The 16693-nt window shown below is 55.7% G+C and overlaps 2 protein-coding genes across 3 annotated transcripts in view; one reads left to right on the top strand and one right to left on the bottom strand.

Annotated features, from left to right (window-relative positions):
- Positions 1-16693, top strand: part of LOC115835179 (striatin-like) — a 173181-nt gene that overhangs the window by 46546 nt on the left and 109942 nt on the right. The gene's annotated exons all lie outside the window — the stretch shown is intronic.
- On the bottom strand, positions 4956-12232 carry LOC101178555 (lymphocyte-specific protein 1-like). The gene is made up of 9 exons (XM_030812455.1): positions 12224-12232; positions 11950-12074; positions 10753-10917; positions 8837-8978; positions 8375-8467; positions 8076-8119; positions 7819-7900; positions 5479-5613; positions 4956-5108 (listed from the first exon to the last, which is right to left on the bottom strand). The coding sequence occupies exons 1-9, from the start codon at positions 12230-12232 to the stop codon at positions 4956-4958; spliced, it is 948 nt and encodes a 315-aa protein (XP_030668315.1).

Here is a 16693-nt window from a genome sequence, read left to right as displayed (position 1 = left end):
TGTCCTTAGTATATGAAGATGTAATTACTGTAGTAACAACAAAAACCTAAGCTTTTGGATTGGATTCTGTTTTGGTTTTATTTTCTTCTACCACTACAATAAATGACACAATCTTTCACTCTTAACGATAAATGGTGCATAATTTTAAGAAAATTATGTGGAATTAAGAGAGAAATTCATGCTCATGGAACACAATTTATATTCTGTGAAGTATGAACAATGACTAACTGAATGAACACATAATCTGACTTAACTAACACCATCTTATTAATTGATATTACATACACAGATCAAAATTTTGTAATATATTGAACAATACTTAACAGAAAACTACATATATGTAAGTGATTAATAATCTTTCAATACGATGATGAAGCCAACAGAAAACTATAAAAACTGTATTTGAGAAAGATGGAAAGTGGTAATAGGAGTATATATATTCTCCAACTTTTTTTTTCTTTTTTTTAATTAATCTTTTTGCACACAAAACAACAAACATTTTCCAAAAATACATACAAACAAAAAGATGCATATCAAACACATTAGGAAGGTTGCACATGGGAAGACAGGGAATAGAAATAGGGGGTGGGAATCAAAGAAAATAAATCAGAGAGGGACTTTGTATGGCTCAATGATAATAACTCAATCCTCTATTTGACAAAGAAGAAGGAGAAGGAAGAGGAAGAAAAAGAGGGACAAAGGATCAGAAAGAGAGGAAAATAGAAAAAAGTAGAGTATGACTCCAGGGTAGACCTGCCTTGTTGTCGCTGGGTTGGTTGGTTGGTCTGTCTGTTGTATTCTTCATATATTTTGCCATGTTGGCCAGGCTGGTCCCGAACTCCCAGCCTCAAGTGATCAACCCGCCTCAGCCTCCCAGAGTACTGGAACTACAGGCGTGAGCCACCACGTCCAGCCCCCACATTGCTTCTGGCCTCTGTGGTAGACCTCCCAGACGGGGCGGTTGGGCAGAGGCGCTCCCCACATCCCAGACGGGGCAGCCGGGCGAAGGCGCTCCTCACTTCCCAGACGGGGCAGCCGGGCAGAGGCGCTCCTCACATCCCAGATGATGGGCGGCCGGGCAGAGGCGCTCCTCACTTCCCAGACGGGGCGGCCAGGCAGAGGCGCTCCTCACTTCCCAGACGGGGCGGCCGGGCAGAGGCGCTCACTTCCCAGACGGGGCAGCCGGGCAGAGGCACTCACTTCCCAGACGGGGCAGCCGGGCAGAGGCGCTCCTCACTTCCGAGATGGGGCGGCCGGGCAGAGGTGCTCCTCACTTCCTAGACGGGGTGGCCGGGCAGAGGCGCTCACTTCCCAGACGGGGCAGCCGGGCAGAGGCGCTCCTCACTTCCCAGACGGGGCGGCCGGGCAGAGGCGCTCCTCATTTCCCAGACGGGGTGGCCGGGCAGAGGCGCTCCTCACTTCCCAGATGGGGCGGCCGGGCAGAGGCGCTCCTCACTTCTTCCCAGACGGGGCGGCTGGGCAGAGGCGCTCCTCACTTCTTCCCAGACGGGGCAGCCGGGCAGAGGCGCTCCTCACATCCCAGACGATGGGTGGCCAGGCAGAGGCGCTCCTCACTTCCCAGACGGGGCGGCCGGGCAGAGGCGCTCCTCACTTCCCAGATGGGACAGTGGGGCAGAGGTGCTCCTCACATCCCAGATGGGGTGGCTGGTCACAGGCGCTCCTCCCATCCCAGATGGGGTGGCCAGGCAGAGATGCTCCTCACTTCTTCCCAGACGGGGTGGCCGGGCAGAGGCACTCCTCACTTCCTCCCAGACGGGGCGGCTGGGCAGAGGCGCTCCTCACTTCCTCCCAGACGGGGCGGCCGGGCAGAGGTGCTCCTCATTCCTAGACGGGGTGGCAGCAGGGCAGAGGAGCCCCTCACATCCCAGAGGATGGGCGGCCAGGCAGAGAGGCTCTCCACCTCCCAGATGGGGTGGCGGCCATCAGCCCTGGCAACACTGAGCACCAGGTGAGCGAGACTCCGTCTGCAGTCCCAGCAGGTCGGGAGGCCGAGGCGCGCAGACCACTCGAGGTCAGGAGCTGGAGAGCAGCCTGGCCCACATGGCAAAACCGCGCCTCCAGCCAAAGGAGAAAAGCCAGGGAGGGGTGGTGGCGGGCACTGGCAATCCCAGGCAGCCCGCAGGCCGGGGAGGAGAATCATGGGAGCCGGAAGCAGGGAGTCTGCAGCCAGCCGACTACACTCCAGCCTGGGCCACAGAGGTAGGACAGGACAGGACGGGACAGGAGGGGAGGGGAAGGGAGGGGAGGGGAGGGGGACGGGGACAGGACAGGACAGGACAAGACAGAGGCAGGCAGGCGGGCAGGTGGGCAGGCAGGCCAACTTCTAAATTAGAGAAAATCTTATGAGTCAGCAAGTTAACATTTAATTTGATTATTTTTGATGTTACCAGCCCCAGAAATAGCATTCTGAAACAGATTACAGGCTTTCTTCTTTCTATTTGTTGATACATCAACTATCACAACTCACCTTTCATTTTGTTGCTAAATTTTCAGAATAAAGCGTGTGTGTGTTAAAATTCTCCTTCTAAAATAATCTTTCTATGTTCTTACATATTTAGGTTTGGAATATGGTTCATGGTGGCAGAATTGTCCAGGTCAATATAGTAAAATACTCTGACCAAGACAGTAGGACCCAGACCCAAGCTGGGGAAGAGATAAATAAGCTTAGTTAAAAAGATAAAGAGGGCTGGGAACTGTGGCTCATGCCTGTAATCCCAGCACTTTGGGAGGCCAAGGCGGGCAGATCACCTGAGGTCGGGAGTTCCAGACCAGCCTGACCAACATGGAAAAACCCTGTCTCTACTAAAAAATACAAAATTAGCCGGGCATGGTGGTGCATGCCTGTAATCCCAGCTACTCGGGAGGCTGAGGCAGGAGAATTGTATGAACCCAGGAAGTGGAGGTTGTGGTGAGCCAAGATCATGCCACTGCACTCCAGCCTGGGCAACAAAAGCGAGACTGTCTCAAAAAAAAAAAAAAAAAAAAACAGAAAGAAAGAAAAAGAAAAAGAGGTCGGGCATAATGGCTCAAAGCCTGTAATCTTATCACTTTGGGAGGTCAAGGCAGGAAGATGGCTTGAGCCCAGGAGTTCAAGACTAGCCTGGGCAACACATTGAGAATCGATGTCTACAAAAAACTAAATAACTTAGCAGAGCATAGTGGTGCACACCTGTAGTCCCAGCTACTTGGCTGGGAGGCTGAAGTGGGTGGATCACTTGAGCCAGAGAAGTTGAGGCTACAGTGAGTCATGTTTCTACAACTGCACTTCAACCTGGGCTACAGAGCGAAATCTTGCCTTATAAAAGAAAGAAAAGAAAAAGAGAAGAAGAAAAGAAGAAAGAAAAGAAACTTGCTGCATAGACATGACCATATTCATTTGAAAGCAAGTTAATAAATATGTATCCTGAAAAGATAGTTTAGAAAAGAAACTTACAGGCTATGACCAGAGTGACTATAAAACATTCTCTTAACAGTTAGCAGGAGGAAGAAAAAGTGTATTCTTTAAAATGATTTCATTACTAGTAAATAGTTCTATAAGGAAAAGTAGGGGGAAAAAGGCAAAGAAATATGAAACTAAGTCAATGAAAAGCAAATAGGCTATGATCACACATCTAAAAGCCATGAACATGGCAATGAGTATTTTAAAGAATCTAAAAAGTGTACTTTGAATTTTAAATTATTTAAACAGATTAATTTTATGAAAGGAAAGACACTGTTATCATGCAGAAGGAACATATTTAGTATAATCAAAAGTTTAAGAAATTGGGCAGGGGTGGTGGCTCACACTAGTTATATCAGCATTTTTGGAGGCCGAGGCAGACAGATCACCTGAGGTCAGGAGTTCAAGATCAGCCTGGCTGACACGGCAAAACACCGCCTCTGCTAAAAGCACAAAAATTAGCCAGGTGTGGTGATGCACACCGGTAATCACAGCTACTTGGGAGGCTGAGGCATGAGAATTGCTTGAATCTGGGAGGCAGAGGTTGCAGCGAGCCAAGATCATGTCACTGCACTCCCGCCTGGGCAATAGAGCAAGATTCTGTCTCAATTAAAAAAAAAAATGAGTTTAAGAAATAAAGGAAAGCTGAGTGTAAGGAAGTCTTTTCAAGGGTAGTACTGGTATAGCTCAAACTTGGTTTGAATTCCAGCTTTGTCACTTACTGGATAAGTAAGTAACAGCCTTAAGCCCAATTGTTGTTTGCTATTTGCATGTATTTTCATAAATAAAAGTGGTCTGTAATGTTTTTACAGTGTTGTCAAACTTCAAGGTTATTACAACTATTAATATCCTGTTTAATGTTTAAGAATAAATAACTATTTGATATCTTTTAACTACTGTCCTATCATTGACTTTTAAGACTCTTACTGACAATTTTGTGATTTTTCATGTAATTATCCTTTATATCTTACTTAGCAAGTTCTCTATTAGACATAATATGTGTCTACTGAATGAAATTTAATTGCAGATACCTTTGAACGTTTATTAAATTTAAATTATATTTGTACTTGTAAGAAATATTTAAACAATCCTTTATTTTTCTAAAATAAAAGAAAACCAATAGCACAAACCTTCATTTTCTAAGTGTGTCAAGTTGTTTTCTTTTTTTTTATTTGTTTCTTTGTTTTTTGAGACTGAGTCTCCCTCTGTTGCCAGGCTGGAGTGCAGTGTGCGAGCTCAGCTCACTGCAACCTCCAACTTGCTGGTTCAAGTGATTCTCCTGCCTCAGCCTCCCGAGTAGCTGGAATTACAGGCATGTGCCCCTACACTCGGCTAATTTTTTTTGTTTTTGTATTTTTAGTATAGACGGGGTTTCACCATGTTGGCCAGGATGGTCTCGATCTCCTGACCTCGTGATCCACCCGCCTCCGCCTCGGCCTCCCAAAGTGCTGGGATTACAGGTGTGAGCCACTGTGCCTGGCCTATTTTAACTGTTTTATGTCTTCTGTTTCTGTGTGACAATGAAATGAGTTAGTATTTCCTGCCTGCACCAACCACATTTAGGCTCTACCTTAATTGTTGATGAGGTCTTGGAGCCTCCCTTCTGCTCCCAGAGGCTTTTCTTGGTCATGTCTCCAGCCACAATATCCTGGGGGCAGCAGAAGGGTATGTCACAAGGGCAGACCCCTGGATCTCGGGGAGTAGAAGCCCTGGGCCCTTCTCTCCTGCCTTGCCTTACCTGGCCAGGGGGCCTGGGATCTGCCTACCAAAACTTTTTCTGTGTGATCCCAGTGGAAGAGGCAGGGAAAGGAATAAAGGTGCCATCCACCTCCACTCGGACAACACAGCCTTCTAAACCAGCAAGGGTGAACCCAACCCTACAGCAATACCTCAGGGTTCCGTCTGTCCACATTCATCCTGGACAGTCCCACACTTGTCTTAACAAGGAAACCTGGCCTGCTACTAAACTCCCAGATGCTGGCTCTGCAGCCCAGCCTTGCCCCTGAAGGGGACCTTACCTTGCAGGATGGAGTCTTGGCCGCAGACTGAGCCTGTACCTCACCCGTCTCCCACCGACTCTTGGTACTGGCCACGGCCATGCTGGGCAGCTCTATGGAGGCCTGGTGGGCTAGCTTGGGGGTCCGGCCAGCGGTCTGGAGAGGAGGAAAAGCATCAGGGTTACCTTAGTGGACAGCCACCGTGGTCACATCAGAGGGTCACACTGGGCAACCCTCTGCTTTGTGTTTGTGTTTTCCCTGGGAGCGCTTTCCCAATGAAGCCCTATAGTGGGGATCACTGGAAAGATGTGCCTTCCTCCATTCGATGCAATTGTGAGACACCTCCCTGTCCTGAAGAGCATCAAGGAGATGAGATGATGGCGCACAGGACAGATGTGGGTCTGCCTCCATGCTGCTCATGGGGTAGGGCTGGGGGACCATGGGATGGATGGAGGGACATTGAATGGATGGACGGACGTGGTTAAATTGCAGAGTATTGGTTAGATGGAGGAGCATTGATTAGATGGAGGAGTATTGGTTTTATAGAAAGGTGTTGATGAAGGAATATTGATTGGATGGAGGAGTACTGATTACATGAGGGAGTATTTGTTAGATGGAGGGGCATTGATTGAATGGAGTAGTATTGGTTGGATAGAGCCATATTGGTTCAATGAAGGGGCACTGATTGCATGCAATGACATTGATCGGCAAAGGAGTATTGGTTGGATGGAAGGGCACTGGTAGGACGGAAAGGTACTGACTGGATGGAGGAGCAGTGAATGAATGAAGGAGTATTGATTGGATGGGGAAGTATTGCTTGGATGGAGGAATATTGATAGGATACAGGAGCATTGATAGGATGGAGGAGTACTTGTTGGATGGAGAGGCATTAATTGGATGGAGGAATATTGGTTTGATAGAAGGTTGTTGGTTGGATAGAGGAACATTGATTGCATGGAGGAGTACTGGTTGGATGGAGGAGTATTGGTTGGTTGAAGGGGGATTAATTGAAATCAGAAGTATTGGTTGAATAGAAGGGCACTGATTGGGCGAAGGAGTAATGTATGGATGGAGGGGCAATAATTGAACAGAAGAGCACTGATTGGACGGAGGAATACCGGTAAGATAGAGGAGTGCTTCTTGGATAAGTGAGTACTGGGTGGATGGAGGGGTACTGGGTGGATGGAGGCACGCTGATTTAGCAGAAGAGTATTGGTTTGATGGAGGGGCACTGGGTGGATGGAGGGGCACTGACTTAGTAGAGGAGTATAGGTTGGATGGAAGGATACTGGTTAGATGGAGATGTCCTGATTAGATAAAGTAGTATTGGTTGAATAGAAGGGCACTGATTGGAAGCAGAGGCATTGATTGGGTGAAACTATTTTGGTTGGATGGAGGGAAATTGATAGGATAGAAGGCCACTGATTGGATGCAAGGCATTATTGGATGGAGGGGCATTGATTGGATGAAGTTGTTTGGTTGGCTGGAGAGGAATTGACTGAATGGAGGAGCACTGAATGAATGGGGTATTGATTGGATGAAGGTGTATTGGTTGGATTGAAGGGAGTTGGTGGATGAAGGAATATTGGTTGGATGCAGGGACACCAACTGGATGGAGGAGTATTGGATGATTGGATGGAGAGGTACTGATTGAATGGAGGGGCTGGCATGTGGGATTGGCATTGGTTACATGGTGAGCCATTAATTGGATAGACAAGTATTGGTTGGATGGAGGGTATTGGTCAGATGGAGAAGCATTGATGGATAGAGGAGTTGATTGGATGGGAGGGACATTGGATGGAGGGGCACTGATTGGATGAAGAGGCACTGATTGCATGGAGTAGTATTGGATGGATGGAAGAATCTTGATTGGATGGAGGGGTATTGATTGGATTAAGGAGTACTGGTTGGATAAAGGGGCATTGATTGACTGGAGGAATATTGGCTGGATAGAGGAGCACTGATAGGATGAAAGAGCATTGATTGGATGGTGGAGTATTGTTCCGATGGGGGCACTGATTGAATGGAGGAACACTGAATAATTGGAGGAGTATTGGTTGCAGGAGTATTGGTTGTATAAAGGAACATTAAATGGATGCAGGAGCATTGATAGGATGGGAGATTATTGGTTGGATGGAGTAGCATTGATTGAAAGGAGGGGCATTGATTACATGGAGGGACATTGATTAGATGGAGGGGCATTGATTGGGTAGAGGGGCACTGACTGGATGGAGAAGCATTGGTTGGATAGGGTGTAGGTTGAATAAGGCGGCATTGATTGGATGGAAGGGCATTGGTTGGATTAAGGAATGGTGCCAGGATGCAGGAGGGACCTGACAGCAGAGGGGAGCCAGGTCATACTTCGATGGCCTGGGTGTATTGTTCCAGCCAGTGGTCAATCTTGGAGATGGGCAAGTCTGGCTGGGATTTCTTCACACTGTTACTGGAGGGTAGAAGATGTGTCAGGCCCCATGTCTCCCACAAGGCTTCTCCCAACCTGCCCAAGCCTCTCCCAGAGCCCCCTCGGTCTCCAGATCTTTACCCTGTGACTCCCTTCAACCCCCTCTTGGGGAAACCTAAGATCTGAGCACAGAAAGCAGACAGACAGACAGACAGACCTCTTCTCTATGGAGCGGTTTAGGAACTCGGTCCTGTCGATGAGCTGCAGAGGGTGGAGAGAGACACAGGCCTGCAGCAGCTAAGGTAAAGCCCACCCTCCATCTCCCCAGCTACTCCATCCACTAATCCAACCTCCAACCCTTATATCACGGGGGTTTGCTGAGCACCGGGCAATAAGGGGATAGCAGACAAAAGCCAGGCCTGGGCCTGGTCTTCCTGTGGCTGGCATGTGGGATTGGCCTTTTGGGTATGAGTCCAGGAGAGGGGAGAAGATGGCAGGATTTGCAGCTTGACCTACTTTGATGGGAGGGCTCAGGGGAGGCGAGCTCTGTTCGATGGTCCCCTCCAAGACCAAGGGGCTGGAGGTCCTGGGCTGCTGATATTTCTGGTGCTAGAGAAAAAAAAAACAGACATCCCAGGTGACCCCTGGTTGTACCCCTCCTGCCCTGCCCAGCACCTGTGGGAAAAAATGCTGTTCCTCCCTGAGCCCCAGGTTCTCTGTGGCCCTGACATGCTCGTTTTGGAGCTGGTGGGGAGGGACCAAGGAGTCTGAGGAAATGACTCCAGATCTTGCAAAAGGATCACTGAGCCTCGCCCTCTCTGAGAATGTGGGCCCAGAAGGGGCTGCAAGGTCTAGGGGTGTGGGGTGCTGACCCACTCTGGCCTAGACCCACAGGGCCCACAGAGTGGTGCAGACAGCAAAGGCTGGCTCATCCCTGGGGTGGGGGTACACCCAGACCCTCTGAGGTGGAGCCATCACCTCCTCCTGTTCCTCCTCAGCCCCTGAGGCCCCCAGGTTGTCCTGGACAGTGTCCTCTGGGTGTGGCCCCTCCTTGCTCAGACTCAACTCCTCCAGGTGGACTTTGTCACTGTCCTCCTTTTCGCAGGCAGGCAGGCTGGGCCTGTGGGTGGAAAGGGAGGCAAAGCCGTTCTAGGGCCGTTGGATTGCTTGGTTGACCCCTTCCTTTTTCTAAGCCTCAGTTTCCCCATCTGTAAAATGAAGGTAGTCAGGCTACTTGAGTGCCAAGGGTTCTGAGACCCAAGCCCATTGGGAAACAAGATCCAGTGGCCTCAGAGCCAGCACAGTCTGCTTGGGCCCCTGTGTCAGGGCCTGAGGCCCTTGGGGAACTGCCCAGTCCCCGCTAGGCAGGGCTCTACAGACTGAGGGCCCCCCAGGCACTGAGGCTGGGTTCAACCCCCCAGCTTTCTGGCTGGGCCTCAGCTTGGCAGCTGCTCGCCACTCAGTTGGTCTGGCGGGGTCCCTGCGGGGCCGGGCTGCCGGGGCCACCACTCCTGTTCTGCTCCCTGTGGGGGCCCTTGGGTGTTTGGGGGACTGGAGGCTGGGTCATTTGGAGGGCTAGGCAGGGGTAGGGGCCAGGTCACTAAGGAGCAGGGCCAAGGGGCTGCCGGCTGTGGGGGAGGGGAGGCCAGCCAGCTGGCAGCTTCCAGAGGCTCTGCATTTGAGCAGGACTGAACCTGGAGAAGATGGGAAATTCTCGAATTTTCCATGATTTCAGGCCCCTGGGTATGCGTGCCAGCCAAGACCCAGACCCACCCGCCCAAGGTGGGCAGGGGTCTGAGCCAGCAGCAGCCACACAGAGGGGCCATTCAGGAGCAGGTCTGTGCAGCCACGCAGGTGCAGGGGATGGGATGGCAGCCACAGAGCTGGGCTCCACGGAAGAGTCAAAGCACCCCCTGCTGGTGGGAGCAGCCTTGCCCGCCTAGGCCTGAGGCCAGGGAGAAGGGAGCTGCCCAATCTCAGAAAAGCAGGGCCGCTGACTCCTAAGCGCGTAGGGGGAGACTGAGGCCTGGGGAGGGGGGCGGTGGGCACTGTGCCAGGCCAGAACCAGTGGCTCTTGGGGAGTGGGAGCCTGGTTGTAGGAGGACAAAGGAGTGTCGCTCAGCAACACTGGTCCCTAGAGCTCCAGGCTGGTTTAGGGCCTCAGAGGGGCCAGGAAGAACCCTGACCAGGGAGAACTGTCAGCCCAGCCATGAACTCTGGTCCCACTCAAGGCAAGGGGGTCCTGAGCAGGGCTGGGGTCCCAGATGGCCCGGGCCCTGCAGGGCAGGTGGGGTCAGCCCCATCATGGCTGCAGATGACAGAGTGGCAAGGAGCCTGAGCAGGGGTACTGAGGTGGGGCTTGGGAGCAGCCCCTGTCAGGCCTGTTGGGGTTGAGACAGGCACACACATCCCCACATCTGGAAAGTGCGTCCTCCCGGCCGACTCTCTGGCGTGCACATCTGGAAATACCTGCTCCCCTCTGTGGGAATGGAGATCTGCCAGCCCCGAAGGAGGAAGGGGCGGCGGCAGGCTCTCAGCCTCCATTACAGAAGCGGCCGCAGCTGTGTGCTGATGTGGCAGCACCCGGCCTGGCCTCACAGCTGCCTGGATGAGGCCCAGGGGCCCTGGGGAGCCCCAGAATGAGGTTTCCTCGCGGCCCCTCGCCGGCCACCATGCTGTCTCGCCCTCTTCCTCCCTTCCCTCCTTTCTCCCCCTTTCCTGGCCATGGGGGCATTTCAAGGGCTGCTTGGAAAGGGGAGGATGGGGTGGCTGCTCAGGCACAGGTCGAGGGCTTGAAGGGAGCTCTGCTGTGCCCCAATCCGCCCAGCGCCTGCCCTCGAGGTCCAGAGGGAGCCCCGCTCTGCCAAGCCCCCGCCCTCGAGGCCCTCACTCACCTGTCCTCTTGCTCCCCCTCGGGAGTCCTGCACCGGGGGGGCTCTCTGCTGTCCGAGGTGCCCTGCGCCCCCTCGTGCTGCTGCCACTGCTCTGGCCTCTGGGACCAGTTGCCAAAGCCCTCGTCCTCATCCAGTTCAGGGGCCTCTGAGGGCTTCAGGCTGAGGCTGAGGGTAGCAGCAGGGAGCTTAGGACTGGGCGGCTGCTGCCTCTTCTGCCCAGGGCCCACACTCACCTCACAGCACCCGCTCAGGCCCTGGACTCCAAGTGTGGGAGACCCTGTCTGCCACAGAGCTGGCTCTGGGCTGTGTCTCCTGTGGTCAGAATCCCTGAGGGCAGGGCTGTGCCTCCCCTGTCGGTTCTGGGGCAGCCTGAGAACTGTGCTTCCTCCATCAGTCCAGGATTCCTTGAGGCTCAGCAGGGCTATGCCTCCTCCATCAGTCTGGGGCTACCTGAGGGAAGGGCTGTGCCTCCTCCATCACTCTGGGACTCGCTAGGGCAGGGCTGGGCCTCCCCCCTCAGCCTGTGGCTCCCTAAGAGCAGGGCTGTGCTTCTCCCATCATCCTGGGGCTCCCCAAGGGCTGCCCTGGTCCCCACATGAGGACCTCCTAAGCCTCGACTTCTCAGGCCTCCTATGTGGCAGGGGGAGCCTTGGGATAGCTGGGGCCCTTGGTGGGGGTGGCCAAGGGCCTGACTATGGTGACCGCTGAACCCCACTCTGCCCAAGGCTGCTGACTTGGAGAAAATGGAACAAAAGAGGCCAGGAGGAAGGGAAGCATTATTGGAAAAACAGCCCAGCCCAGCCGCAGAGGCCTCCTGGGCTCAAGGAGGAAGCAAGCCAGCCTAGCCGCCAAGTTGGACATGCCTCTGTGAGTCACTGGTGGGGGAGTCTGGTGGGGGGCTCAGGCCAGGCTGCGTGGCTGGGGTCAGAGGTGGTCCGAGCAAGGGCCAGGGCATGGGCACAGAGCCTGGGTCAGCACCCAGGAGGCAGCCAGGTATTGGCAGACCCTCATCCAGGGCTGTGGCCACCCTCACCCCAGGAGCACTCACCCACTCCCGCGCATGCTCCTGGGGGCACTTCCTCGCTCTCATCCTGCACTGGAACCCCCAAGCCCAGGCCCTTGACCTCCCCCTCTGCCCAGGCCCCAGGGTACACGAATAGGGGCTAGAGCCCAGGCATGCAGTAGGGGGCTGCTCACAGCATCTCCTGCTCCGACCTCTTGGGGACAAGGCCACCTCCGTCCTCATCCTGGGCCAGAAGCTGCCTGTCTCTCTCATGCTGGCATTGCTCGCAGACGGCCTCCACGCTCCAGGAGCAGTGGGCCTGGTGGGGGACACAGAGGGAGTCACGCCACAGCCAACACAGGTGCTGTTTTGCACCCATTCTTCCCATCTACACAGGCCTTTCTGGGGCCACACGGTGCAGGCAGCCCTGTCCACGAAGGCAGTCCCAGGCTGGCCCTCAGGCCTCACCTTGTCCATCTTTAAACAGAGGCTGCCCACATGGTCATGAGGTGCCCTCTGGCCCAGGAGAGGGTCCTGGAGCCCTGTGAGGATCTGGACACACCTGTGCTCTGTGGGGATGAAGGTGGGACTCCAAGGCCCATTCAAGCCTGAAGAAACTCAAGGACAGGACAAAAGACCCTCTGTTCCCCTCTCCCAGCCTGCCTCTCTCTCTAAGTAGAACCAGGACCTAGACCCAGGTGACCCTGGAGGGCCTAGGAAGAAGATACTGGAGTCCAGGCAGACTGGCCCCAGTGCACCACCAGGCGGCACCTCCACCCCACCTGCGGGTGCTCCCTCCTGCACCCCAAAGGCAGGGCGTGTTGGGGAAAGGGGACCCCGCATGAGGTCCAAGGCTGAGGAAAGGAGGGCCTGAGCATGTCCAGGCAGGACACCTCCTTTCCCATCACCAGCCCCGCTCACAGAAGCCCTGCAGACCCATGGGCTCCTGCCTGGGCCTAACCCCATAGCTGGGGGCACCTTACAGGGTCGGCTCACCCAACCCCACCCCATCCTTATTTCAGAGCCCTCTGCGGAGTCTCTCTGAGCTGTTTCTTTTGTTTCAGACAGAGCTTCGCTCTTGTCCGGGCTGGAGTGCAATAGTGTGATCTTGGCTCACGGCAACCTTCGCCTCCTGGGTTCAAGCGATTCTCCTACCTCAGCCTCCTGAGTAGCTGGGATTACAGGCATGCACCACCATGCCCGGCTAATTTTGTATTTTTTAGTAGAGACAGGGTTTCTCCATGTTGGTCAGGCTGATCCCAAACTCCCGACCTCAGGTGATCCACCCGCCTCGGCCTCCCAAAGTGCTAGGATTACAGGGATGAGCCACCACACCCAGCCGATTGAGCCATTTCAAAAATGGGGAAACTGAGGTAAGGGAGTGCTTCTGCTCTCAGAGCCTGAAACCATGGCTTCTTGGGGTCCCACACGCCCCCCTTGGGGAGAGAGGTAGACGCAGGCTGGCCTGGACCTGGGCATCAGAGCCCCGGCCCAGCAGCTCTCAGATGGTCCAGGTCCTGCAGACACCGCTGACTCAGCTGTCACAGCCCTGCCTCCCATCACCCTCCTAGAGCCTGAGGGGAGGTCCAGGGTCTCTATGCTCCTACAGGGCTTATTATCCCAGACCCAGGGAGGGAGCCCAGGCCAGAACAGGGAGCAGGGCTGGGGTCTCCCTGCTGGGGTCTCAGTTCTTCCTGGCCAGTGGCCACTGCCTGACCCTGCAGCCTGATCCCCACTGGGCCCCAGTCCCCTGGCCAGACAGCCCTGCCAGCGTGTGATCTAATCTCTCCTAGGTCTCCCCTAAGCCTCTCAGACAAAAGCCAGGCCCTTCCACAGGCCCGAGTTTAAGGCCCACTCCCCCCACCGAAGCCACAGGGGACTCCAGCCACTCACACCCAGCCACCTGTGCACCCCGCCCCCCGCATCCAACTGCCTGTCCTGCTCCTCAGAAGTGCCTTCAACTCCAGGCCCCTGAGGAAGCCACTTAATTCCCCGCACCTGGCTCCCATCATCTGGGCAGATGAGGCCCAGCTTCCCGCTTCTGCCGGCCTCCGCGTGGCTGGGGGCTGCTGGGCCTCGTTCCACCTGGGGAAGCAGAGCCTGGGGTGCAGGGGCCCGCGTGCTCACTCACGCCCCAGCCCCTCCAAGCGGAGGGTGGCGCAGAGCTAGGGCAGAGTGTTGAGGAGGTGGAGGGGTTCCATGGAGGAGAAACCTGGCCATGTTGCTCCCCGTGTTCCCATGTCCCAGCCCCTCCATGTGAGCAAGGTCTCAGCTGAGGTGTGTGTCCCTGGGCCTGGGGCATGAGATGGAGCCCAAGCTCCTCCTTGGACCTGGGCTTCCAATGGGTCCAGGGCCCTCACTCCAGCTCCACAGACCCCCTCCACCAAGCCATTGGGGAGGCAAGGCTTGGAAGCACACATTGGTGCAGAGACCCCAGAAGCTTGTGTGCACACGTTTCCTCAGGTCCACCCCTAAGGGCAACGAGTCCAGGCCCCAACAGCCCCATAAAGGCCCTCGCTCTGCTCACAGCTCATGCCCAACACATGGAGTGCGGCTGGGCGCGGGACTCCCTAGGCCTGGGGCACAAGCAGGTGTGCACCCAATTCACACACGTTCTCCACGAGCCCATGCTCCGGCCACACAGGCACACATGCCCACACCCCATGCACACACAAGTATGAAGGTGCTCACAAACGGGAACCCTAGACATCCACGTGCGTGTGCAGACAGGCTTGGGAACAAGGGGACCACGTCCCCCTCCAGGGATCCCTTCAGGGTGCTGCAGCCTCACTTTAGTGAGGCAAACACTGACTGCTTGCCTTGCCATTGCCCTGACAATGGCAGTGTCGGCCCTGGCACGAGGCCCAGGTATGTACTCTGGGAACATCATCTCTGCAGAGCTGGGCCCCTGGAGGATCACTCTGACCGAGCTCTCCCTGGCTAGGGGCCTGTGGGAGAGAGTGGGGGTGCAGAGTAAGCATCTCCTGGTGTCTCCCCTAAAACCCAGCGCTGGAGAGAAGCCCCGCCGGCCCCTGGCCTCTGACCCAGCAGAGCTGAGGACGTGGAAGCCTCTGGGCCCCTTCTCCGTCTCCTGCCTTTCCCCTACCCCAGGATATGAGTCATGCGGGCCCCCTCCCCATGACCTCACCTCCTCACTATTCCACAGCTGGGCTCCGTTCTGGGAACTGAAAGGGGGCAGCTCTCCTGGGGTGGGGTGGGGGCCTCTGGCCTGGGAAAGGCGCCCCCCATGGCCAGCGGCCCAGGCCCCTTGGCATGCACTGTGGAGCTGTCAGGACTCTGGGATGGTTGACCCCGCCCATGGCCCTGGCTCAACCCCGTGCAGCTGGAAGGGATTTGGTGTTCCTGCGCAAATGCAATTGGGCGATTTCCTGTGTCTGTTCTGGCTCCGAAGCCCAAGGTTCAGCCCAAGGGGCCAGGCGGTGGGGGGGGCTCCATCCACCTCCCACCCCAGCACACCCCCACACCCTCACAGTCCCAGGCTCCACTTCGGGGCCTGGCCCTCTGCCAGGGACACCAGTATGCACAGAACCCTGACGGATGCCTCGTTCTGAGTGGAGCTCCCCAAGCTCAGGTTTGTTCCTGTCGGCCTCGTCCACTGCCAACCACCCCCGACTCGGGACACTGGCCCTTCTCCTTCCTCCACAGACCCCCCCACACCTCTACCTCCCAGTCCCCACTGAGGGCCTGACAACGCCCATCCTCGGCCCAGCACTCCCAGCTACCCACCGCCGTCCTCCCCCTGCCTGGAAGTGCAGACACTTCCAGAATGGTTGTCCGGCTCGGTCCCCGTCCCGACTCTGCCCCCTGCAGGCAGCTCCTGTGGCTGCCCCACCCGGCTGTCCTGAGCCCAGGGGTTGGCTGGAGAGGGTCAGTCCTCTCTGGGGTCCTGGGGAGTGAGGAGGCTCAGGTGAAGAGCAAGGGATGTAGGATGTCGAGGGGAGGGGGAGCTTCTCCTCCAGGCCTGACCACAGGTCTCCTGGACACCACAGGGAGCTGGCAGGAGGCCTGGGGAGTTGGGCTGGGCCTTTCACCAGGGTGGTTTGGGACTCCCTGCACAGCACTGAGGTCTCTGGTCCCCTCATGAGCCCAGCCTCCCCTGGGGTCATAGACTTGACCCCTCAAGTCACTGCAGAGCCCAAGAGTGGAGAGACACCACACCGTGTGCTGGGAAAAGGTGCCCACAGGGGCCCTTCCTGGCTGAGGCTTCCAGAGGGTAGTGGGACAGCAACTCTGCTCCCCACCAGCCACCTACCACAGCGTTCATGATACAGCTTCGGAGTGTGGATCGGGGTCTATCTGGGAAGCCAGGGCAAAGGCGGTGGCAGCTGGCAGCACCCATACCCACAGCTGGGGCACTGCTCACATGAGCCCCCATCAGCAAGCCCCTTGGTTGTGCCCACATGCAGGGGTCCTGCCCCAGGGAGGGGGCAGTCCAGGGAGGGGCTCGAGGGTGTGGCACAGGCCAGCTGTCACTCCTCCCTGGAGAGGCAGCTGGGGACGCAGCTGGGAGGGGAGCCAGGAGCAGAGACAGCCTGGGACCAGCAGGTGGGTGACAGGTGGGGCAGCGGGAGGGGCACGCGCCGTCCGCCTGGGGCTGGGGTGTAGAGACGGAAACCTGCCCCACAATGCCTGGTGCTGGCCCAGCCTCCCCCCAGGGCCTCTAGCACCTTCCCAGTTGTGTCTGCACCCTCCTGGACATGGCGGGGGAGGATGGGGGTCAACCCCTTTCCTTGTAGTCCCTCGCCAGTGGGCGAGAGAGATGCCCCAGTGAGCAGGACCTTAGCCTCTCTGCCTGGGGAGGCCAGGTGATGAGCCACCCAGAGCGGGAGGAGGCCTTGAACTTGGGTCTGAAAGATGAGCAGGGGTTTGCTGGGCCGGGTGCAGGCAAGAGCTAATGCAAGAAGGCAGAGAGCAGGA

The sequence above is a fragment of the Nomascus leucogenys genome, chromosome 5 (genome assembly GCF_006542625.1).
Source record: "Nomascus leucogenys isolate Asia chromosome 5, Asia_NLE_v1, whole genome shotgun sequence".
NCBI lineage: Eukaryota > Metazoa > Chordata > Mammalia > Primates > Hylobatidae > Nomascus > Nomascus leucogenys.
Note: the sequence above shows the minus strand (reverse complement) of the source record. Positions and strands in the feature narration are given on the sequence as shown.

Bases quoted from the DNA above. Each gene is read 5' to 3' on its own strand.
- LOC101178555 (XM_030812455.1), bottom strand. The intron at 8,979-10,752 runs GTGAGTGAGGGC...TTCCACCCACAG, and splicing joins GAGGGGGAGCAAGAGGACAG to GCCCAGCCTGCCTGCCTGCG. The intron at 5,109-5,478 runs GTAAGGTCCCCT...TGCTGCCCCCAG, and splicing joins CCAAGACTCCATCCTGCAAG to GATATTGTGGCTGGAGACAT.